The sequence below is a fragment of the Pterocles gutturalis genome, unplaced genomic scaffold, assembly GCF_000699245.1.
Source record: "Pterocles gutturalis isolate BGI_N339 unplaced genomic scaffold, ASM69924v1 scaffold733, whole genome shotgun sequence".
Lineage (NCBI taxonomy): Eukaryota > Metazoa > Chordata > Aves > Pterocliformes > Pteroclidae > Pterocles > Pterocles gutturalis.
In genome coordinates, this window is record NW_010120426.1 from 20,783 (window position 1) to 47,262 (window position 26,480).

The following is a 26,480-nucleotide window of genomic DNA, read 5'->3' on the forward strand; positions in this document are numbered from 1 at the left end:
GCCGCAAAACCTCCGTTTGTTCTGCCTCATTTAAATGCCAGTTCCCACAATGTATTGGCTCATGCATCACGAGCAAAGCCACTGCCTGAGCTCCCTCTGCCTCTTTATTTATCTGTTATTACGGTAGGTGATACAAGAGGCATTAGGAATTAAAAGCTGTCTTGCATATTTCTATGCAGCAAGTACCTGACTGTTGAAAAAAAAAAGGCATTAGAATTGCAGATTAGTTTAGTTGGGAAGTCACTGTGTGAAGAATAAGGAATCTGATAAAGTTTCCATTGTAAAGCAGAGTGACACTTTAAAACCATCTTTTCCCTTCTATTCTCTTTGTCTTTCAGTATCTTACAGAATAGCCCATTAAATAAATTAAATACATTTACGCTCAAGTAAATTAAGGGTCACTAAAATGTTTCAGATGAACTAAAGGAGAAATAAAATGTCAATTTGGAAAGAGAAAAAAAGTAAAATTGTGGTCTCAATGAGAGGCTTTTCTGACTAAGCAGCAATCACTTATGAAGTCAAAATGGACTTTATTCATTTCTAATGGGGAATTTGGGTTAGTTACCTCATTGTCCTGGCTAGTTCACAAATGTTCGCACATTGTCAGTGTTTATATTTACATTGGTGAAGTCCCCTAAGTCCCTTTTTTTTTTTCTTTTCTTTTTCTTTCTATATCTATGTTCATCCAGAGGCACAGCACTCAAGTCAGGAAACTCCAGCAGTATCCACAAAATACTCCATGTAGTGCACACAAAACAGCGCTGGAGAGGTGAGCCTGATAGCCTCTCACCAAAGGCACTGGCAGACAGAAACATCCTGCTGCTGTTCTGGGTTGGAAATTACTGCTTCTGCTGCTGTGGCTTGTCCTACTCTTGGAATAATCCTGTTTAAAGCCACCGCAAAATAAATTTGCAGATCTCAAGGAGAGTAATCTCAGGCAGGAAAAAGAGGAGAGAGTGGGAACCAGAATAACTAGTGGCAGCCCCAGTCATTTACTGTGGATCTTAACTAAGTTAATTTATGTGTCCTCAGTGGGTCTGGCATTTCAACACTGGAAGAGCAATCTCAGTGAGATGGAGGTTAAAATGACATCTCTCACCTTCTAGGAAAGGTAAGGGAGGCTGAAGGTATCTCAGTCATTTAATATTCACAGTGGCAGAGGCAGAGTGCCTCTGTAGCCTTGAGGTTTGGCACTGATTAAGGTACTCCTCCTTCTTGCTCCTTTTACTATTTCACTATTTTGCATGCCCAGGTGCGTGCTGTGGTTACTGTGCCTTTGGAGGAAAATACGTACTCCAGCTTTCAGCTGTCTGCTCTGAGAGAAAGGTCTGAGCTGGATCTATTCAAAACAGGGTTCAAAACTATAAGTCTGGACTAGAAATGGGTACCTAGTTCCAGTCCTCACCCTGTCATTTTGTACGGAGAGGTGGAGGTGGCTTTTCCCTGAGCGTGCATGCTTCTGTGGATGCCTTTGTAGGTACTCTGCAGGTATGGAACACAGGAGGAGGAGCAGTGTGAATTCTGGCAGCAGCAGGATGGTTAACATCGGGGGTGAATGGTTACAGTCTCCTTTGTGAACTGGCTCTTGTTTATTCTCCTACAGTCACAAGCCATCTTCTGAAGTGGTGAAACTGAATCCAGGAACTGGACCACAAAAACCTGAGCAGCCAGTCTCAGTTTCTGAACCCTTCTATGTTCACTTTTCTTCCTTCGACTGTGCAGGATCAGAAGTGCATCTGTAGTTGCTGACCTAGCACCAGAAGCCACGTTTGCTTGTCCTAACTTAAACTGGCCTCCTTCTATCCCTGTCTCCATTATCTGTACTTTTAAGTTCAGATTTCGCTGTATCCTGTTAAAAATCGTCAAAAGCCAAACCTTTGTTCCTTCTGCCCCACCTCCATACCTTGACAGAAATGCGTAGGGTTAAAAGCAATGGAAACTGGAAGTTGCACAGATCATGAGCATCGCTGATGGTTGCATTGCCCTCATCTGCAGGGCGTGGGGCAGGGCTTGTGATTTGGGCTCTCCATGGACAAGACCAACAACAAGTGAGGTTATGTCCATGGCAGCTGAGACTGTAAATCAACAGATCTCCAAAGTCTCCACTGAGAATTCTCATTTTCAGAAGCTACCAAGCACTTAGAAAGGCTGTAACTTCTGAAATGCTGCATAGTTTCATTTTCAGTTTTGTGTGTGCTGAGAAGAAATTCCAGAATCACATGAGCTTAAAATAGCTGCAAAAAGGTTTTGTTTGTAGGTTTACTCTATGTGACCCTGGGATTTAGATAAGCATCTAAACTTATGAATACTTACATAAACCCAAAGCCTTCCAGGGTTCTACCCTTCACTAGGTCTCCTGTTCTTACATTTTAATACTTTAAGCAATTCCCTCTCCAACCACTGAATTGCAGGAATCACTTGGATTTCAGGCAGCAAACGAAATGAGCCCACTCATTTCTAACCACTTACCTGTTTCGCAAGAAGGGCTGCTCCATCCATTTCTGCATTTGCACTCATCCGGTGACACGCAGACCCCACCGTTGTGACAGTGTCTGTTACACACCACTGGGAAATACACAAAGAGTCAAAATCTCTTACCGGTAACACTGATGCAGATCCTAAAGCTGCTCTATTGCAGCAAATAACTAATAGTATTAGTCCAAGAGGAAAACTGAGGGATAACTCTGTCTCTTTCCTTGGTTTTCCTTCTCTTTTCTACCCATTCTTTCCATCAGAAGTCTCATATCTAAAATTCTTTGCTTTTTAGGTATTCCAGCTACCCTGGTTCAGAGAGAAAATTATATTCCTGTCAAGGGCAACCTGATATTTAAATAAGCAGCAAGGAGTGTAATATGAAGCTGCATACGTTTCACTATTCAGCTAATACAGAAGGGTTTGAAGGCTGATTTTTTCCCTAGATGTTCTATAGATTGAACCTCTTTTGTAACTTGCATTGCACAATAACCTGACTCCTAATAGGTATGGTTGTCCTTTTGTGTTCTAAAATTAGCATTGCTGCATTCGCTTACACAGCCTTGAATTTCATAAGTGTTACTATAAATAACATGAAGGTTTTTACTTGTTTGTTTGTTTTTTCCAGAAGCACTTTGTATTTAGAAAATGTTGATATAGATATTTTTACACAATACGACTATGCTGCTGGTAAATACATGCTCTGGAATAGTTTAGCTACTTTATTACTTCTATATGTTATACTTGGATTTCCTTGCTGTATTAAATCATCATTTTAAGGAGAAATATGGAAAAATAAAAAGATTTTTTTTGTCTTCTAATTTTATGCAAATTCAATCATGCAATGAGGAGAAAAGCCTGAATGAGTTCACACATACTTGTTTCACATCGAGGACCAACAAATCCATAAGCACAAGAGCAAGTATTTTGAGACAGACAAGTTCCTCCGTTCGCACATGGTGGATCACACTGCGCTGCAAGTATAAAAATGAGAAAAAAAAAATACCATTCAAATATGCATGCACATTTTTAAGTATGTATTTTTGAAGTCTAAGGATGGATCAAGTAGAAATGTAGTTAATACTGTGTCCAGGTGTGAAGCCCTCAGTACAAGAAAGACATAGAGATTTTGGAGAGGGTCCAGAGGAGGGCCACGAAGACGATCAGGGGGCTGGAGCACCTCCCCTATGAGGACAGGCTGAGGGAGTTAGGCTTGTTCAGCCTGGGGAAGAGAAGGCTGCGGGGTGACCTCATTGCAGCCTTTCAATACCTGAAGGGAATCTACACCCAGGAAGGGAGTAAACTCTTTGAAAGGGCCGACAATAGCAGGACTAGGGGAAATGGATACAAGTTGAAGGAGGGAAGATTTAGGTTGGATGTTAGGGGGAAGTTCTTTACTAGGAGAGTGGTTAGGCCCTGGAACAGGCTGCCCAGGGAGGTTGTGGATGCCCCGTCCTTGGAGGTGTTCAAGGCCAGGTTGGACGGGGCCCTGGGCAACCTGATCTAGTAAATGTGTATGTTTGGTGGCCCTGCCAGGCAGGGGGGTTGGAACTACATGATCCTTGAGGTCCCTTCCAACCCGGGTCATTCTATGATTCTATGATTCTATGACTTTGCTCATCCCTCTATAAATGTCCCCTGTGGATGTTCAGTAAGCCTTAACAGGTGTCACAAGACTAGAGCAGAGATGAAGGGTTTCTTCTCTATAGAAAAGAGTTGTATGGGAATTTGTCAGCAAAATGACAAACATTTAAGCAACAATTTAAATGTTTAATAAGTACTGTGAGGTCTGCAGACAAAGCACTTGACATATTGCAACATGCAATGTCGTTCTGTGGAAGAAAGAGGATGAGCTGGTGTATTGCATAAAGCTGGGAAGTACTGCAGCTCCTGAAATAGGTTATTTGCAGTAGACCCTTCTTTGTTTTTTAAATATCGACCATTATGAGCCTAATGGCTTCATTGTGCAGGCAGCCTGGAAGGTTTAGCTTCTTAAACCTGACATCTAAGGACATCAGCTGTCATGAATACTTCTACTTGTAGCCCTCCAGTAAAAGGCAGTTTTGTACATCAAATGCCAGACAGAAGGAGAGAAGACCACTGAAGGTAGAAGATGACCACTGACATTCTAAAAAAAAGAAGTGCTGTGTGCAGGAGCAGGGCAAGGCATGTGTGTCAGCTGGCTCTCATGTCTTTGGAAAAAAAAGCCACCTCATATAACAGAATGAAAAATATCTTTCCTTGGGCTTGGGAAGTGAATACAAAGAAAAATGTTGTACTTTGGCACGCTGTACTGGCAGAGTTTTGTCTTTTATAATGGATCCGAAGCTGAGCAAGGTTGTTCCAAGGAAAATGCAAAACGAAGCTGAAGTGGTATGAAACAAAGCATCTTTCATTTTAAGTATTGTTACCCTAATGCACCACATTTTGTTCTTAAAACTGGAAAATGGACTGCGTAATTGGAAAGCTACATGAAGGACAAATACTTGTGGCACCAGACAGTTTAAAGAAAGCTCATGCACTAGGTCCTTCTAACCACAGACGATATCACTAAGTCTTCAGTTGTAGTTATTGTATATGAACTTTGCCATCCAAAAAAGTTGTGAAAGCCACCACACATTTTCCAATTGCAGTTAAGAAGACAAGCGCCCAGAAAGTACCGTTAAATAAACAATTTGGACACAAATAGCATTAAGAAATATATTTGGTATTAGACCTGCTCTTCAGGTACTTCAGTATTTACATTTCCTGTTACCAGACTGTTTTAACAGTGAAATTTTCAATGCTGCATTAAAATAACTTTAGAATTTGAAATGCCTGAGAACAGAAAACTTGCTAGAAATAGTTTAGATCCATACTATACATGCTGAGAATGTCATTAAGCTAAATTTAGTTTTGATTTGATAGGCTATAAGGTTTAAAGATTTGCAATTCAGCATGTGTTTAGCTGAAATTTGAGGAGTACATCTGGGAGAAAATAAGAATTAAAAAAAAAATTGACATTGTCTGGGCAACTGAATAGATCTGATTTAGACCCATTTAAGCAGCTAGTGTTAAACTTTCCCAAAGTTTTTCTAATCCAGCCACCAGCAGCAGTTTTTGGAGCAGGTCAGAGGCTCAGGAAGGTCGAGGTCTCGGGCTATTAGGGTGAATAGCAGGTAGCAGTCTGTGATGAAATGGAAAGTGGAAGAAAGTGAAAGAAATTTAGGATGTTTTCCAAGAAATTTGTTATTCTTTTGAAATTGCAGTACTACAGTTATAAACGACCCATGTTTCCATCTCACTGGAGCCCATGGCAGGTGCAGGGCTCTGAAAGGAGGGTGCCCACCCATCAGCTGCACACACCTCCATCTGAAATGTCTCCATTCTGCTGGGCTTGGCTGAGCACAGGACTTGCTTATAAAGGGGTTTCTTTGCAACTAGAAATTAACAGGATGTAGAATTGGATAATATTCTCTGCCTGGAGATGGAGAAACACAAAACCTGGGAAAATACACCGCTCTTTCTGAAGTACGTGAAATGTGATTGCCTTTTCTGCAGGATGATGGTTGCATAAAACCTCCAGGTGCCTGAGTGCTGTGCCAAGCACAGTGGCATTCAAACATATTTTGCTTGATTTCAGCATGTTTTGTATCTCGTACTTAAAGCAAATGTGTCCATTTGAATAGAGTACTTTCCATCTGGCCTTTACACATTTCAAGATGCATCTGAACTGTCAAAAAAGAACACGGTATTTTGGATATTAAAATGTTTAGCTCTTATGGTGACATTTAATGGTAAAATATTTAAAAGTATTCTATTACAGGTAAATAGCAAAACATAAAAACTGAACGCTGGCTGCAATGTGAAAGCAGGAGTAATATTCACCTAAAAGACATTTCCCTCCATAATAGAAACATACTGTTTGTGTCAAACTATTTTCTGAAACTTCTATCTTTCATCTTCTGGAATGAATTTTTTTTTTTTCCATAAACATTTGCTAAATTGTACAAAGGTATTGCAGTGTTTTTACACTAAGCGGTTTTAGATGGTAGAAAATGACAGGAAAGAGGAAAACATTGCTGCAAATGGTCAATCTTGCTGTCAAATGTATGTATGTTTATGTTTATAGTCTAAAATCTGGAGGTGAAAATGGAAAAGCCCATTATTGTTTTCTTTGAAAGGGCTTTTTGGGAAATATCCCAAAACTACTTTTTTCCATTAAAATGAGATCGTGCACTTTTTATAAGTTTCTGTATGATAACTTTGGGGGTACTCAGGAATACCAGATGCTGTGTTGTTTCCTCCGTTTTTGATTTAGTCTAATCAGCAGGTGGCTTCCAGGACAGAGTTATTGCTTAATATCTCAACAGCAAGAAAACTCCCTGTGCCATCCGGCGTGTGAGGTCCTGGGCACACACTGCTAAAGCCAGGCTCGGAGGGCTGAGAACATTACATGCAGTTCCATTTGAAAAATTGAAAACCAGTCAGGTCAGGACAAACTTCATTGGAAGGACCGTAGTCTGAGTTGTTTCATGCAATCATTGTACATTATTTATTTTATTTCAAAGATCCATTAATCCATTTCCTAAGTGTACAGATGAAGTTTGAATAAGTGAAGCACAAGGGAGGGGAAAAAAATAAGAAAGTTATGTTGCAGGCTAGCCAGGTTATTGTTTTTTCTTTCGAACAGCTGTGGATTGAAGCCTTTCTTTTGCAGGTAAGATACTCACATAAAAGAAACAACGCACAGGCTTAAAGTATGTCCTAGTGCTATTAAAATAACTCATATGCATATTTAAATAATCCGGCAGTCCAGAGGACAGTTATGAGATAAATATCCATCTTACCAAACAGAAAATTAACAAGATTAACGTGACTGAATCAATTGGGAATACAAGTGCACACAATGGTTCTGGTTAGGTGGTACTAATGGATTTTGTTTTGTGAAATGTCAGCTGAATGCTCATCTGTAGTCAAAAAAGCAAATGAAGTGTTAGGAATTGTTAAGAAATGAGCAGAGTACAAAATGCCAGGCTTTATTATGGTCTGTATCCATGGTGAGCTGCATCTTAAATACTGTGTTCAGGTCTGATCCCCCAGCTCAGAGAAGACATAGTAAAAGTGGAAAAGATGCAGAAAAATGTGACAGGGACAACCAAAGTTGTAGAAGAGCTTTTGTATGAAGAACAAATAAATAGATTAGGTCTTTAGGAAAGACATGACTTAGGGGGATAGGACAGAAAAGTGAAAAATCGGATGTGGCTTGGAAAGGTTGGACAGGGTAATGTTCAAAGGCATCGTTTTTGAAGCATATAACTCACTGAGGGACTCCTCTGGACAGTATCCTTTCCATTTACTGCCAGACACCTGCTTTTGGTTGTCATTTGAGATATGCTGAGTTATATTGAGAATTTTAGTCTGATATGGTAGCGCTTTCTGGGTGTAAAAATGTCATAACAGACAAATGTCAGCTACCTGATTTTTTTTGCATTGTTTCATCCAGCTGTGCATCCTTAGGTCATAATCTTTCCCAATTATGCTCTTTCCCATTATGTTGAAAATCCTGTGGTTTGAATAGTGGTTTTGTAATGTCAAGGCAATGGTGTGTTTTTAACTCTTGAGCAGAAAGCATGACTACTACCGTTCTAGACTTCCCCTTCCCTCAGAAAATACTGTGCAAAACTTGTAAAACATCCCAGAGTTTTACTGACTTAACATTTTTAGGAAAAATGTTTCTAAAGTAGCATGACTTTATCTTCCATAGGAATTCTGTGGAACTTTTATGACTACTAAAAACTGGAAATTTAATAGCCTTTAACTGTCACCTAATCCAAAATAGTTTTAAATAATTTTCTGTGTTCTACAGAACTGAGTCTGTGACTTTTTAATCATACAGTTTAGTAACCAGACACTCCCTATGAATGAACTTGGGGTTAGAGAAGTAAAAACAAGGATGACTGTGAATTGAGCTTAAATGCTTATCTTTCTTCAGGTCTAGGTCTCTCAGAAAGAAGCACAACAATGATGCCCAGAGGAGAATTTTTTATTAACTTCAACCGTGCTATCGAATGGAAAGGACATGTTCCACCTTAGGGCACCCTAAGGAGCTCAAGAAATACGACAGCTGCTCTCAGACAGTGCCGTATGCACAGACCCTAGTGAGTAAACCGAGCCCAGGGGTAAAAACAGCATTTCCTTGTGCAGTGGGTACAGTGTCTTTGAAAGTACAGGCTTATGTCCCTGTCGTAGAGTGGGGAACAGAGGCAGGATGACGAGTATTTGCTCTCAGGTGACTCACAACGCTAACGAATAGTACAGAGCATGAGTTTCAAATGTTACGGAGTGATGCGTTACGTCTGCCACTTGTAATACACTAGATGAAATATCAGCAACATTCTGAAAAGAATCCTGTTTGGACGAGTTATGCATTACGAAAGTACCAGTGTTTTATTTGCTTGGCACACTGAGCTGAGATGTTTAAAGCTCTGTCCGTGTTATGACACTTCTGCTGCACGCTCTGGCAGGTGATCGGTGCTGTTCTGTAAAACTGCTCAGAGTGCACCGTAGTAATGCATTGGTTCTATAGTATATATCCTTGAAAAGGTCACTCAGAGTGGAAACTGCGTGTTCAGTAACTTCCATCATCACCAGAGGAACTCTTGGCTGAGTTTACTCCATAAATGCCAGGAAGCATCTTCTTCAAGAGAATGTGTGGGAGAATCTAGTGGACTACAGTAAGCCTTGTTTCTCCTGCTTATTTTTTAGTATTTAGGTGATATTGGCTATTTCCAAAATCCTACTCTGAAATGATGTTTTCAAAGCCTGTTTAGCAGACTGGTCCTAACATTAGGTGACTGATAAATGCCAGTACTGTGTTTGTGCAGTAAAGAGCTCCACACGCTGATAACCTGGCCAGCTGTAGGAAAGGGCATGGGAGTGATGAGCAGAGCCTTGAGGAACTACTTCATCTCAGCTCATCTGCTGAGTAATTAGCCAGAAGTGAAATAATTAAGAATCTGTGATACTTATTATGCCAAAGCAAGATGGGTAAAAGCAAGGTTCTACTTTTTGCAGATGACAAAGTTGTCAGTAGTGAAAGGAGTGGTCTAAATGGAAATTGTTAAGAGCATCTGAACATATCTCAGTTTAGATGCCAAACACACTGACATCTAGCTGTGTTCTTCCAAAAGAAGGCAGGAGGTTAGAACTGATGGCTCCCAGAGGTCTCTTCCAGCATGGACTCCTGTGAGTCTGTGATTCCCAAAGCAGGAAGACAGAGCAGAGGGAGGAGACTTTCAACTAAATCGTAATGGGACGAGTGAGGGGATTATCCAAAGGAATAAGAATATTACAGAAATAAAATTTGGTATTATTTATTTTAGAAAATAAATTAATTTTCAGGATTATGCTTATTTTGTCCCTGCTAGTCCTCCAAGACTGATTTTGAGCTGCACAACTGGAAAAAAAAATTACCTTCTATCACAAGATAAATATCACTCGGTAAAGTATTTATCATCTTAGAGTATTTTCAGACACTCTGATTAACAAAGGTCATAACCCTTCTAACTCCACAGGTATTAAAACTTGCTACCGATGGACTGTTTCTTTTATCTCCATGAATTTTGATATCAAATAGGATGGTGGCAACTATCAATAGTGTCTGAGGCTGTTGACATTTTTGCTCACTTGCTACGGAAGTTGTATCAAAGCCTGGAGATTTTGCAAATGCTGGTCTTGTCTGAGCTTTGATCACTTGCTCAATTTGGCTGCATCCTGCTCTTAGAGAGCACGACTGTTTTGAGGGAAGTTGGTACAGTGGTGGGGCATTGTCAGGTGCTGATAGGAGAGGTTATGACAGGCCTTAATCCAAGGAATTATCCTCATCTTTCAACTTCATCTGTCGTGATGAATCAGCTGCATCTGACATGGGAAGGGACATCAATGTCTGGAGGTACAATGGGCGCTCTTCATCCTTTTGGCCACGTTCCAGGAGGGTGCTCGCAGGTACAGGGAAGGGCTCGGGATGAAGCAGAAGCAGGGAGCTGACAGGCTTGTTATTGAGTCGGGTGACATGGGCAGTGACAAGAGATAAATAAAGAATGTTTGTGTATTGTGTCATCAAGCCCCGAGACAGAGAATTATGCTGGTAATAAAGTATTTCATCCTAAGGACTCTGCAGAGAGATTTGCAGTAATACCAGTAATTGAAGAAAACATCTCGTCTTGTGAGACAGTAAAAGGCAGAGGTAGATTTATGTTTTAAGGACTATACTGGTGGGCATCCTAAACATGCACAAAGCAGCTGTACACCCGTATTTGTAAATATTCATGTGTGCATGGGCCTGGTCTTTGAAGGGAGGCCATTCTGTGGTCAAACCTGCCGTGGGCTCCCCAGTACTAGGAGCTACTTGGTACTTTTCCAGGCCCAGGTATAACACAGAGGTCAAAGACACAGTCTTTCATGCCAAGTCCTTTAGAAGGGGCACTGCAGAAATGTGCAAACAGGTAAAAATTATAGCACCCAAGATTGTAGTAACCTTTTCTCACACATTTTGTAATATATCTCCAGGACTGCTCTGACCTCAGACGGCTGCAGTTTTGCTGGGGGATCTTTACACCCCTGTGAAATGTTGCTCACACCAGGTAATCCCTGCAAGGTCCACTGCTGAGCCGTGCAGCCCAGTGCGGTGCAGCCAAGACCCTCCTACGCCTGCCTGCTCCATGTGCAGAGCGTGAGAAACCATACGTGAAAGCGAATGGAATAAATGTTACAAACACTTTCACTTTCTGTAGCGAAAGGCAATTTAGTGATGAACTTATCAGAGGGAGTTCAACAAAAGGTGTAATTAATGATAGCTAAGTCAGGGAATTCATTGTGTCAAAAAATGTGCGTGATACTATTGTTTTACTGAGTTATTCTAAGCTAATCAATAAGTCAATATATTGTGAAAAACCTTCTGGCACTATACATTTCAGATGACAGGTTCAGTTTTGTATTTAAGATATTAGATATTTAAAAGTTATTTTTAAGGCAGTAGAACAATTTTCTTAGTATCCTTTTTGTATAGACAAATGGAATCAATGTTACTCTTTGCCACAGAAGTTTTATGTATTTTCAAATGTAATGTCTTCAGTAGAATGAATCTGGCCTTAAGCAAGGGTAAGCAAGATCGCAATCTGTCCCTGGTTTCAACAGATTAGATATTATCAAATAAATATGTCATTTTTGTAAGGAGAAAGAGCTTTTTTGAAGTTATAGAATTATTGTCTATTATTTTGAAATATAATTGACTTTGAAAAACAGAATGATCCTGGCTAGAAAAATCTCCAAATTTATAAATAAAACTTAATTTTACTTTGGAGAATTATTAGATTTGAAGTTATAAAAGAATTTCAAAGAGGATTTTCCCCCTTACCTTCACATGTAATTCCATCACCACTGTATCCCGTGGGACAGGGTCCACATTTAAATCCTCCATCTTCCCCCGGCTCACACTGCACACCAGTGAAACATGGCATATTAGCGCAAACGACTTTCTGAGGAGTCCCACTGCTGGTTTTTCCCGGTTCCACATGATCCATTGCTGTGTTATTTGCCTTTCTGGCTGCTGTGGTCTGTGCTGGAAGCCTTGGTGGGAGAGCAGACCCTGGTGGGATGCTAGCACTGCGGGGAGCAGTATCAAGGGAAGAACCTATTACATGGAAAGGGGAGGTGAGGCGTGTTCCCGAAGGAGATGCTCTCTGCTGCTCTGTTGGGAAATCTTGGGGTGGTTTAGTCTTTGAGATTGCAGTTCGACCGGGCCATTTCCCGGAAGAGTAGCCGTACTTGGAACGAGGTTGCTGAACAGTATGTGACCTTGCAAAGAATGAACTTCCATTTGTGTTGCGATGAGAAGGAACAGCCTGGGTTGTACCTGGTTTGTATTGTTTAAAAGGGAGAGGGGTATGAGTTGTCACACTGGCACTTGTGACTCTGAGGACTGGCTCCTCATGCAGAAGGAAACTGTGTGTGTCACTTCTTTTTTCAAGAAAAGATTGTTTCTCAGGTGCTGTGGACTCCATATCAGGTTTTTTTGCTGATGATGTATGAGCTTGGGATGTCTTCCCTTTCATTGTAAGGGATGGACTGTTAATGGCTGTGGTGTTTCTTTCCAAAAAGTATGTAGTTTCTTGTCTTGGAATTTCGGTTTGGGAAAGAAGGGAGGATATGATTCCTGATGTCTTTAAAATGTCTTCCTGATGAGAGCCTCTAGCATCTTCAACATTTCTTCCAGCAATATCCACATGGCTTTGGGAAGATCTTGAATCTAGAATGGAAGGAAGATATACATTAGTCAGATTTACTGGTCTAGATTTTAAAGGAACCACAGTGAACATTTAGTTTATGAGCAGACAACAGAACATAAATTCTAGAAATAAAAGAGTTAATTTATCATATATGCTAGGGCACATGTATGCCTCTCTGTGGTGTACCCTACAGTTGTTCACCACCTGAGCTAATATTTGTTTCTTATTAACTGTCAATGTTGTGACAGTGTGCTGGGAAATGTTCTGCTAGACAGGACAGAATGCAGAGACTTTACATTCAAGCTCTTGAAGTCTAGGAGTAAGACGAGAGATTGCGGTTTGGGACAGACAGATATCAGAGGTGGAGAAATAAACAAATGTTAAGATGGTCCTTGGCAAGATCGTGTCCGAGAGAGACTCTAGTCCCACCACACCAATGTATAATTATGTAATGCTATTGTAGTCCTTATGGCAAAGGAAAATTTTAGGAAAGCATTTAAAGGAGACAAATGGAAAAGCTTTGTTAATACTGTGTACGGCTCCCTCCAGACGTGAGGGGCAGCATGTAAGAGAGGCTGCTGGTTTGTAACTGTCACCCACTTGTTACAAAGCCAGCCACTTTTTCACTTGTGTAAGGAGGAATGATAGATGGGGAGAGGGTAGTCTTTGAAGGGCCTTGAAAGTGGAGACGAGTAGTTTGAATCAATACTTTCAGGAAGATTAATGGCCATCTGCTAACTCTAATGAATGGAAGAAGCTATTTTTAACCAGTTCTGGCGTACTCACTCCATAGGAAATGGAATTTATTGGATCCTGAACAAAAAACCTCACTTGGTTCTAGGGTTAACCCCATGCGAGATGTACCTCTTCCTTTTAAATATAAATATTAATCACTTTCTCAAAACTCCTATTGATGTAGAAATTAGCCATAGTTAGCAAGAAAAGAGATTAGGATGCTTAGCAAAGGTCAAAATGAAAGTTAGAGCATTGACTAGATCAAAGCAAACCCTGGCATCCAACATTGTGTTGATTTGGCTCCTAAACAGTGTCATTCTGCTGGTGGCTGATGAGTTTTTATTGCCTTGAAGCATGATGCTTTGAAGTTTTACAATGGTACTGGATCAAGCTCTGGACATCAGTAGGTAAATACGTGGCATTTAGTAAAGCAGTAGGTAAATACATGGATTTTGCTGTCCAAAGTAAGGCTGATGAATGATGAAGTACAAAGAATGGAAGAAAAGAGATGGTGCAGCAGGGAGGACATCAGCAAAAAGAGCATGAGAGGACAGGAGGTGCCAAAGGATTTTTAGAAAGGAATGAAAGATTAAAGAAATATCCCCACAGAAAATTATCAGTAATAGATGATCATCGCTGCCTTTAGAAAACTCGAGTCAGGGACCAGAAATTGACAGGAATGACCTCTCAGACAGATTTCCAAAATGAGCCCTGATTATAGCTTTGAGTTCCTCTCACTGTGGCGTAATTAAAGGGGTTTTCCTCCTAACTAAATTTTAGTAACTAGTAAGGGGATCAGACTGCCTGCCTGAGAAAGGGAGAACTTTTATGTCTTTATCAGGTGCTGTAGGTGATATACTCATCCTGCAAATAAGCTTCAGCCTCCCCTGTTTATGACATTCCCATAACAATAATATTGTCCCATGACAATAAAGTTTTTATACCTCAAATAAGACCACAAACAAAAAGTAGGGATACAATTTGGTTGATTGTTCATTATGTTACATACTGATCAAGATCCCTCATCCACTTTCTACAGGCCACCAAACTACGTAAGATGTTGGCATTTTTCAGATGTGGTGACTTCAGTGTCCTCTCAGTTTTCATTGTTTCAGATTTTTACTTATAGAGATACTGTGCAATTTAGTTAAGATTCGAATATGATAGATTTTCTCTGGAATGCCCGAAGATTTCTTTCTGCAGTTTTCCAGATATCTAAATAAGCTAAAACAAAGAAGTATACCAAAAAATTGCAGCCTCAGTTGTCTGCAGTCAGCAGCTTTCTCAAATCCTGTATTACTTCAATTTATTTTCCTTGCAGTAGATCAATATCTTCAAATGTATAACCCATTATCGATGCAGAAGTGTGATTGCATGAATCTGGTTTTCTCTGTGATGCCACTGTATGATTACATATTGGACTGGATGAAAATAACAAAAAAATGACAAGGCAAAGTGCTCAAGGTTATATGACGGTACAAAAATACATTTTCACTACCTCTCAGTATTTCAGCCTATACTAACGGGGAAATGTGCAGCAGTGGAACGATTGAGTTTATTTTTCACAGAGGTAGATAAGAGGCTGAGAACCTGCTGCTTTGCTCCAGCTGTGCATGGCGGGAGCTCCGTTCGTATCAATGGAGTTACACCACTGTTAGCACAGCATCGTGCCAGGATGGATCAGGCCCCGAGAAGATGGATTCCTCTGTTGTCTCCCCTATCTGGGGAAGATTAGAACAAGGGTGACAGAGGGCAAATTTCCAATACAGAAGTTTAACATCCCTCATCCAGCTCAACACCGGGACACTTTCCATCTGTGTGGTGCAGGAGTTCCCCCACATGAGAACCCCAGCTTTCGGTTCGCCCGGTGTTTCAGATATTTTGTGCCTCTTGCGCTAAACGCATGAATCAGAATCATCATAACCAGTCTCTAGTTCATGCTTGCCAAAGCCTTCATGGAGTTAAGGCACAGCAAATTCTGATTTCTTCTCCCACTTGAATTGCGTTTGATAGCGAACTACTAGATATCTGTAGCTGAAGAGGATCATGTTCATTCTGAAAGCAATAAAATGACTATATAAGCTAGTGAAAACAGCAGTTCACAAACAGAGCAGGCAGTCGACACTCTCTTAAACCCAGGGTGAGATAGCAACACTGAAACACAGAAAAGAAATCTAATATATTTTCTCCCTTCTGAGTTTCTGGCTTTTTATTTTTTTTTTTTTTTTTTTTTTTGAACAGGCTTTCAGAAAAAGGCCACATCCAGACTTGAATTAAGAGAAATCACATCTCCTTCTGGCTGCCACACTTCTGTTCCCAGAGAAGAAGCACTAGTTTCAAACCCTGCCTGGGACAGGGTGGACCAGGTTGGTTATCATATTCCTCTGTGCTGCTCACTCGAGTCCTCACTGGCCTTAGACTTCCACACCTCCATACCTTTCTTCCCAAGCCCTGTGCCTTGGAAACAGACCCATCCTGACCCATGATGCCTCAAACACTTGCTTAAGCCTCTTGTAGACATGAGTAGTTATTACCTTTCCATTGCCATGCTTCTCTTCGCAGCTATTAGAATTAGAAAATTAACATTCTGTTTTTTAAATGTAAGTGTAACTTTTTAATGCAATGACATGGGGGAGACGCTATAAGCATCGCCATGTGATCTCAAGTGCTGCTCTCTCCTTTAATCTAACAAAGTGCCCCAAACCAGACTATTCTTCAGGTGGAGACTGGCTCCTTCTCCTTAGCAAGATCATCTTTCTGTGGTCTCTTACACCTGTCAGTTCAGAGTATTATGGGCACTTTTAATTCTGATCAGGTTACAACTATTTCAGAATTCTGTGAATAGTTTAAGAACTCATCTCATTATTAACACAATTCGATAAATTTACAATTTGTGTAGTTTTAGAGCTATTAACATTTAGTAGTACATGCTGTGTAGCACATTTCTCATTCAGAAGAATGTCGACAGAGAAATGCTCTTCTGACATATTACACTATGTGGGTCATCATTTAAAATTTGAAACATCTACCGGCACATAAATCTTATTTAAAATGTCAAGAGTGAATAGAAAAATTACACTGGTCTAAGAAGTCTTGTTACCAGAGTATTAGAGATCATCTAATTTCTCTCTACTTTTTCACATTAATTTTTTTTTCCCTGTATTTACTTGGTGAGAAAGGGGAAACAGAGCAGCTGTCAATAGGAAGCTCTAGGGAAATTCTGTTTTTCCGTCAATCCTTAATCTGACATTTTATTTGATTAAGTTCTGGCATAACTTTCTTTGCTAGTCAGAGTGTGTTTAATTCCTAAATCTTTTCTTTATCCATCCAAGCATACCTTAACAGCTCCCCTCTCCCAAATATTAAAAAATATAGCTTTGATTCTCCCTTCCTTTTCCTTAAGCATATGTAATTTCTCCACATTGAGAAGTTGGTTGAACTTCCCAGTCACCGATGTCCGTTATCTTACAAGCAGTAACTCCCAGAATAAATTCCTCAGCTCCTTTAAGTAAGGTAGAGCTTCAACTTCCTGAGATTTACAAAGGGTGTACTTCCAGGATTATTTTTGTAGAAGCAAAAGCATTTTAAAGACTCACTGAGATTGAGATATTAACTTAAATTTAGATAGGAGCTTAAGTTTAGAGCTCATGATCCTTTACCTACTTTTTATGTCAAAACCAGAAAAGTCAAATATCTTGTAAAAGTGTTTAGGAACACACAAGGCACTGGAAGGCAAAAGCTAATCCCTACTTTGAAAAACATGGAAATAGAGGAAATGGGTGATAACCTTTATTTAGGAGGTGCCCAGATCTGGAATTCACATATCAGACAGAGATGTGGAGCTGCGTGCGAGCCACTAGCTGTGCATAGGCAGACAGCATGATCCGACCAGGCTATTTAGCTTGTGCTGGGCTAACAGAGAGAGACAGCTTGTGAACCTGTGCTGCCTTGCATCCAGACAGGTCAGCATGTGAGCAAAGCGGTCCCACAACTCCGTATCCATCCGTACAGGCACATCCAGTCTTAGTGAAATCTGTGCTCTCAAACCACCACTTCTGTGATGGGTAAATTTACTCCCTTGTTGCTTTAATGATGAAATTAAAAGGTGAACATCTAGTTCGCGGTCCCTGAGCTATGTTTCAGCCTGACAGAAAATGAGATTTTGTTGCTGATGTTGCTGCCTGGTGAGCAATTTGCTTCCCCTTCACCTACCAAAATCATGAGCAACAGGGAATATTTAACGGAGCCTGCATCAGCCAGCTACTTCTGATTATAACTGTTCCTCTGCTTTGGCCTCTGGTTTGTCAAACGTGTCTGCAGCTGCACATTCACAAATCTGTAACACCATTCATAATTTGCAACGCAAATTTGTTTTGTGTGGATGAAATACAAAATCATTCTGCTCTAACACAATGCTTTTGGTGGAGGAGAAAACCTGGGAACTTCAGCCAGCTTACCCACTGCACTCTGTTTACAAACCTCCCTGCATTCAGAGTAAATGATTCCCACAAAGGGAATGGGGTCCAGACTCTCCCATCAAGGAGATCCTTTTCCAGTTCTGGGATGTTGAAATCCTGTGTGAGTATATGGGAAAATATGACCTCAAGAAGAGATAGCGTGTTTGCTTAGGTTGCTTTAAGGTCCTTTTGTATTTACATCAATGCATAGTTAATTTGACTCTAGGTTTTCAGAGCAACATAATTGACATTTTGATTCATTAGCTGATGTATTTAAACAAAATGGGGTTTCTGAGATGCTCAGCCATTAAACAAAAAGTTCATAAACATAGAAATGATATTACCGACTACATGTCAGAGAATATTTTCATATCAAAGATATGTCAGGGAATGCATAAAATTAAAGATAATCCTTCTCATATTCAACAAATACCAAAACAATGCCTTAAAATGATTTTGCTTATGTATAGCCCTTTCCTTATATGAAATGCTTTCTAAATCTTTTTCAGTAGAAAACATTATAATTTAGGGATCAAGAGAAACAAAAAACTTAAAAGAGTTGGGCATTAATACTGCCTTAGTTTATATTCCTTTAAGCCAGATTTCCCCATAGACTTTAAATGATCAGCTCCTTTTTAGGTATCCTGAATAGATAATTCTAATATTGGGCTGTAAACTAGATTTAGAATCATAGAATCATGATATTAATCATTATTATATTTGTAGAATAACACTCAAGTCTGAAAGTAATGAAACAGTTTACAATATCAAAGTTGTCATCATATGCTGGCAAAGTGCAAGAATGGTGCAAAAAGGCAATGGACATGATGACAGCTGTACAGAAAAATGTGCCTTTGAGGAAAATAACAGTTTGTGCACTTTGTTTGCAGACTCTGTTGGGTTTTTGGATTTTTTTTACTTTTGTGATGTTTTCTGTAAGTTTTCAATAGACATTTTAACGTCAGGATCACCAGAGACAGTGTTTTGAAAAATGGTATAAGAATTACTCATTGCAAAGATACGAGCACGCTCTCCAAACAAGGATTTTTTCCCTTTATCAATATTTTTCTATCAGTATCTTTTTTTTTGGATTGTACACGGAGATTTACAAACCAGCTATGTTTTTACAAACAATGTTTTCTCACACACCTTTCCTACCTTCCAGTTTATTTCAAGATTTCATTGAAAAGTTCTCTCTTAGGGGTGGGAAAAACTCACCACGTTTGATGTACTCTCACCCCTCGCACAGGAGACCTGCTCCTCTTGCTCCTTTGTTACCAGATCTCTTCCTGTGCTCTTTACGTTCCTCGGGTCTGACCCATTCTCTGCTGCAGTTTTCAGAAGTGCTCTTCCTGTACTTTTCTCTGAATATCCAGCTAACAAAACAGGAAGCCAAGGAGAAGTGTGGTTGTGTTTCAAAACACCATGGATCACCCACTTAACTCCCTGGTAACAGTTTTATCGTCCTTTCTTTCATTATCCCTTGTCCATCTTTCAGGGCTGAACTTTTACCTCTCCTCTTTGTGTTCTACCTTCTCCAATTATTTGAGCCTGCAACTCTATTATTTCAGCAACTACAAAGAGAGCGTTAAGATAGAGTTCATCAAACTAAATTATATTTTCAGGAATTGGCAGTATATTTTAATTCTTCTTAGCACCGTGAGAGATATAGAAAAATTAATAAGAACTGTGTTCTTATCTGATGATGCCTCATGGGCCTTCAGACTCTCTCATGGCTTGAACAGGTTGATAGATATATATACAAAAAAGTCTAAATCAAGACAGATCATCTCTGAAGCATCCCTGTCTAATTCTCTGAAACATCCATGTAGAATTCTTTAGAACTGTAATAATAGATTATAAAGAATGTTCATAACATTTCTTCAAAAGAAAATCCATAATATTTCTTCAAAGAAAAAACGGCTTAAATTTGAATATTTTACTCAAATTCTCCTTTTATTCTATTCAAGAAGTAGATGGTCTAAAACTATAATTATGTTGTTTTGGGCTGTAAACACATAAAAATGGGTTACTTTACATATGAAAGCCAAGAAACTGTCTGAACTATGCCTTGCTGGAGACCAGTAATGAATTTATTTTAATACCGTATAAGCACATATAAATACTCTCACTGAAATCATGCTTTTGTGGAATTCACCACAATTTCAACTGATTAGGTTGACAACTATCTATAATTTCTTTCTAATATAGAAAATAACAAGCAAGGAATTTCGATAATAAGTTTTCAGATGCTATGTCACAAAAGTTCGTAGTCAGTTCTGCTAATTGAGATCTAGTTTAATGAGATGGGTTTTTCACTGTTGCCAGCACGTTGGCAATGACAAACAGTGTGTCCATTTAGCTGTGCACAATGTGCATTGAATTGAGGTTGCAGTTTAGAAGAGGGGTCGGCATCCCTACATCCAAGCTAAGCAGCATTAGTGCAGAATTTGAAGGTTATCTTTGATCCAAACAGCGTATGTTGTTAATGCAACAGTTTCTGAAGTATGGTTATTTCACTATAGCTCATTGCTAATGTAGGTGTCATCAGCTCTTGAAAAAACTTGCTTCTGCTCTTTGAAATTTATGGTGGAATGTTGGGGACAGTCATGTCAAGAGACTTGCCTTTATAATGTTTGTAGCTTTCTCTTTGAAAGAGTATTAGGATGAGCAGGTAGAGACGTTTGATAGTGGCACTTCAGCTAGCAACAATGCTGTGTTTAATCTTTTCCTCTCTTGAGGTCTGAAGATGTATTATGGAAATTATTGTTTTTAGTGGAACATAAGAATTTTGAAGCAAGCCAAGGTCACTTAGGGATTCAGCACTGTGACATAAATAACAATGAAGAAGACAACAGGTCTCCCTTTTTGCATAGACCAGGGAGCTCTGGTGATGCTCTCCAGTGTGTGGTTCTGCCTCACTGCATCCTACAGAAATTTAAACAAAACAAAAGTCTTTTGTATTTCTATCATAATATATGAGATAAATTCTCTTTGAGAAATCAAAGGTTGTACCAGCTGACCATTTGAGGTCTCTTCTAACCTAGGCTGTTCTACAGTTCTATGAAATTCCTAATCTAATAAAGAATTAGTCCTAAATTTGTCCTGAGCACTGATGAGCCTGTGCATTTCACACCTATCCTTACCCCCGTACTGTGCTGTGCTTTGTACTGCTTATGAATCCTTTTCCATCAGCTCCTGCTTTGCTTTTGCAGTTAGTGGCACAATTCTTGTGTTGCTTTAATGGGGCCAGGATATTGGTCCAATATGAGTTACTTACAGTTTTAAAAGACTTCTAAGTGCCTCTAATAAAACAGCAATCTTGTCAAATTTGTGGAAACAGGGTTGGCTCGCTTTAAAAGCTCTGTGCTATTATAGCCAGATGATTAAATGAACTTGGAAATTTTAAGAGGACATCTTGCTCTCTGGTCTGTCAATGTAAAAAACTACAGAGCCTACATCCTCCATAGATTATTTGTTGCAGACTGAGTTGCTATTATCACTTAAAAGTCATGATGGCACAGTGATTGCTTAAGCAAAAGGTGGCACATTCTTGGTAGGAGAGAAATGCAATCTGTACTTGATGTTCTGATTGAATGTAAATATTATTCATGGCATAGAGCTGAGTCCTCTTCCCTAGTGCTTTTATGGCTTGGGCTTCATTGGTCTTCTATTGCTGAGCTACATCATTTCCCAAATATATCATCTGGACTGGAAGCACTTTTCTGGATTGACAGAGTGTATGGATCAGTGAAGCTGGAAACTGTTTATCTTGTAAATTATCTAAACATATGCTTCCCACTGTGCCTACTTCAGTTGTTATGTCTGGGTCATAGCGTATACCATACAGGCCTCTCTTGATATTTTTCTGAAAATACTTAATATTTCGTTAGGTATCCCTAAGGAGGAGGAAGCCATCAGAAAGACTCTCAGATTCCCTTTCTGCCTTGACAAGTAGGGGAGTGAATTTTCAGTGGCAATTACATACTGAGAGGGCAGGAAAGGGTCACAGTTTATGTCCAAAATGCCAGGCTGATCCTGGCCTCGTGTGAAGATTGCTGGCATACCATTTGCAAAACTGAGTCTTCCGTGAGTCCAAATTTATATGGAATATCTTTATGTGACATTTCTAATCCCACTTCAGTTGCTGTTTCATCATGTACCCCTTGAAGGAGACATCATAACTGGTCAGTCTGAAAAAATGTTCATTTTGTCCTGAAATACATAAACCATAAACACTGAAACATAGTTTATGGAAGAGATCAACAACTTCCACCATAAATTCCGAATTGTGGACAGAATTTCAATGGCCTGAGTCAGAGCTCGGAGCTGGGAGCCATGGTGTTGAGGTGCAATGCTTCCCAGTTTTGGAGCCCCTTAAAATAGCTGAGAGCTATTACCACACATAGGCAAATCAGAGTATTATTAACTATTTATTTTGCATTTCTCTTATGTCTTTGCACAGATCTCATATAACTTCACAGCTTAGGACTGCAGCATCAAAATATTTCTGCCTTCAAGTGAGCCTTCTAACTCATTGCACAAACCAAGTCAAGACTGGTTAATTACTCATTGCAAAGCACCCGCTGAATGCTGAAAAGAGCGTGTGTTTTATCTGCACCTACTGGTACACACAGATTTCATATTTAAAAGGTCTCTGTGTGATGTGCCAACGTTAACAGGTTTTAAGATGTGTCTTCCAGGAGCAGCGCTGGGCTCACTCCGTTAGGGTAATGCTGTTCATTTAATGGCATCACTTATGATTCACACTGGTGTAAGTGAGCCTGGAATCTGGGCCTTGATCTTTTTAATGCAAATTCATCAATTCAGTTAGATAAGAGATGAAAGGAGTCCATTATGTTCTTCAGTCATCTCTTGAAGCAAAATCATTTGATTGGTTCCAGGCAGTGAGAGGTCCCTACTCCTGCAGTTAGCTCCAGTGATGAAACCTTGGGTTGGTGACTGTAGCTCTTACTGGGGTTATTTATTTTTCATGGACAGTGATCAATGATGAGTGCTAATAATGACAGCAGTGATCTCAAATTTAAAAGTTAAGAATGTAGAACTTAAGACTAATACATTCCTTGGGTGTTAGACCAAGCACTCTGTGTTTAAACACACACGTTCTTTTAATCCAAAACAATTTATTCTCCTTTTAAATCCACACCTTGATGTTGATCTGACAGTGGTGCAAGTGAGAAGGTCACAGAGGTCTCTCTGATGTAAAATCAAAGTGAATTCAGAGGCGCAGTGCAGATACTAGAATAGTGCAAAATATAGAGTACATAAACATAACAAATAGCTGGCACATCCAAAAGTATATCAAGTGCCAAATGTCTACAATACTGCAAATTAACTGCTACAGCAGGAGAGCTAGCAGTGGTGTTCAGAATGGAAAAGCAGAACTCGATTACAGAGATCATAGAATAATCCTCTCACTTGATCTTCGGCTCCCTAAACCAGGACAGGCAGTAAGAGCTGGCTCTGAACAAACAATTTTTTATTGGTGATGGATGTGGCACTGTTTTGTCCAGTAAAATTGCTGATTTACTAATAGAAAAAAAATAAATCTTTTGTGGTGACACCAACCTCTCTAACCTGCTAAAGAAAGTGCAAACAGATGGGTATCTCTGAGACTGTGAGTGATGAAACCAGTCTCGAGAAATACCAGTAGTGTCTGCCGAGAACTAATATTGCAACATGAGGTAACATCACCACCATCCCCCATTAGGATATATTCATTTTCTTTGTGCCAAGAGTATGACCAATGATACTGCATGGTTTGATTTAATAGATCTGCCTCTTCTAACAAAAAGGCAACAGATATTTTATACAAATGTGAAGTGTGCCCAGTGAAGCCTGGAAAGATTTAAGTTCCATAGACTTTCCTCTTTATTCAATGCCAGCAAAATTAAGTAACTTTTGATCCTACTAGTAATTTTTTTTTTTTTAAAGTAGGATACCAGCTTTATGGATTTTGAAGGCAGAGAAGTAGTTTTTTGTTTCTGATATGAGAATGTACTTTTAAAAATAATAATTTCCCTTTATATAAGAAACTCCATACAGGCTTTGATACCAGTGATGTTTTTCCTTAAGACTAATCTGACATAAAAACCAATTACGACCAAGTCTGGTTCATTTAAACTGGTACAAACTACTGATATAAACCAGGTAGAACAGGTAAGTGAGAATAGAATGAGCCACTGTGTTGTTTGCAGAGCAGGTAAATATAGCTCCAGAACTTATTTGTGGAGTTACATAGCTTGCAGTAAATCAGGTACATCAAAAGATTAATCCCTATCACATATCAATGCTGAAGAAATGGTACCTTGTTGATTATAAATCAAAATTGAAGGACTTTTGGGTGCAGATCATCAAACACTGACTTAGGAAACAATTTTCTTCTGGCATATTTTTCTCCTCAGTAGTCTACAAAGGCAGTTGGGTAATTTTTGCAGTTTCTGTATGAAAAAATACTTATCCTTTAATCCTTAAACCACAACAATTGAGTTTAACTTCATGTCAAAAGCAGCCAATAAAAGTCTAAAATAGGGATTAGCAAGAGTATTTTTAGATTAAAATTACTAGCGTTGGAAAGAAGCGGCACATAATCTCAGTACTTTCACAAGCACTGTAGCAAGCTGAAGAGGATTTGTTCTGTTTCATTTGAAGACGGATACCATAAGTTACAAGAGAGAGAAGCAATTATTCTAAGAGGGAGGATTTCACAATAATCATAATCCATAAACGTACATAAATTTAATTGAAAATTCATTCTTTTTTTGTCTGACATCTTTTAATCATCAGTGCTGTACAATACTTCTGCTTGAACTAGCAAAGGACATGGGAAAGAAAGTTAAACCAATCCTTGCGGTCATAAATTAGGACACTAGTACAGCTGCAGCGGTTGCTTTCATTTCTAAATATGAACACAAATGACTACTCTCCTTTAACCTTGAGATGCAAGATTCTCATTGTTTATATTGTGATATAATTCACATGAGTGAACAGGAGGTTCTGATGGGACAAAGAATAACTCCTCTTCATTCCCTCCCCAAAGTGCTCAGGCTGGCTGCATGGCCACATCTGCAGCATGAAGTCCCAGACTCATTTTATGTATTTGAGAGGAAAAGCAACCCCCCAGCCGCTGATGTACCCCTTGCTTTTGAAAGAACCAGGTACTAGTTTGAAATCCCGATACGTGGGATATTTCTTAAATCTTGCCTGCAGCTCTGTAAGACAGGTATGAATCACAGTAAATGGCAACTACTGTCTACACTTCCCTTTTTAGAACATACACGAATTTATTGGTTAATGTTTATATAAGCACAAGGTAAGTGTGTCTGATTTACTGTACCAGTATCGACAGCTGTAAACTATCTGTTCTACTCAACAGCATTTAAACAACCTTTGGGGTGTACAATGTAGACCCCATTATCCCATTAACGACAAGGTGCAGCTTTGGGCAATAACAGAAATGTTAGTTTATTTATATGCACAATGATTTTTTTTTCTTTTTGCTCAACTGCTTTTACAGCTTCACCAAGTTATAGGAAATAGCTGCCTTCGTGACTCTGACAAACTAAGTAATACATTGTACATGCTCATTGCTGCAGAAAGAACAATGTCAGGTTTATTTTTGTGACCTTTAGATTCAGAGAACTGGCTCAAATCAATTTATAGTTCAAAGAGATTGGATGATACCTACACTACGCAGTAAAATTGCTTCAGCTTTGATAGTGTGCATTAAAACACAACACCGAGGTAACAGTCATCGGTTCGGATACAGAACAGGGAGTGAAGGTGGGATTGTCAAGCGTAGGAGGTTGGGGAACAATTTGACAGGTTTCAAGCCAGTCTGTCTTGAATACTTAAGAAAACAATTTAGAAGCAAACCAAGGAATCTGACCTAGTAAATATTGTTATTAAGGAATAAACATGAGTTCTCTTGGCAAATCACTTTGTGTGGTAAAAAGGGGACAAGCCATCCTGACTGTCCCTATAGAACCGTATACTGAATTATGATAATTTCATTGAGAGGGAGCAGGATTAGATGACTGATGAGCGGTTGCTATGCCATTGCCACTTTCTGTCTGAGGTCAGGACCCAGCTTTGCTTTTATCACAGCAGAAGACCTCTTCTAATGATCAGTCCTCAGAGATTAATGGGACCAGCTGAGCTTCGGAGCTCCCTCAGGAAGATCATTGCTTAGGGTACGAACCATACTATTGAAATGCTTTATCTGTTGCCTTTAGTTGTTGGTATAGTTTTTCTTACATGACACTTTGTTTATCGTCGTCTTCGCGGGTCACATTGGAGAACAGATGCCTTGAAGCAAAAGAATTAGGAAAGAAGGAAAGCAGAGTGATACTGGCATGTGTCACATTCTGATCTTACTGAGAAGGAAACATGTTTTGAAATCCCATGCGGGTGCTGTGGCAGAGATATGGATGTGGTGATTCATACCATCTAGTAAGTCCTGTTGTGCAGAATTCTCCCTAGAGGCAAATGAGGTAGTTAATCCATTGAATTTCAACTTGTAGAGCCA

At 39.5% G+C, this 26,480-nt stretch overlaps 1 protein-coding gene across 1 annotated transcript in view; it reads right to left on the bottom strand.

Annotated features, from left to right (window-relative positions):
* Nucleotides 1–2,469: 2,469 nt before the first annotated feature.
* Nucleotides 2,470–26,480, bottom strand: part of LOC104464245 (von Willebrand factor D and EGF domain-containing protein-like) — a gene marked incomplete at its 3' end in the record, with an annotated part of 110,023 nt that continues 86,012 nt past the window's right edge. The window contains exons 20-21 of the mRNA XM_010076898.1: nucleotides 3,351–3,446; nucleotides 2,470–2,565 (exon numbers count right to left, since the gene is read on the bottom strand). Of these exons, the coding sequence (XP_010075200.1) occupies nucleotides 2,470–2,565; nucleotides 3,351–3,446 (192 nt within the window). The remainder of the gene's footprint in view (nucleotides 2,566–3,350; nucleotides 3,447–26,480) is intronic.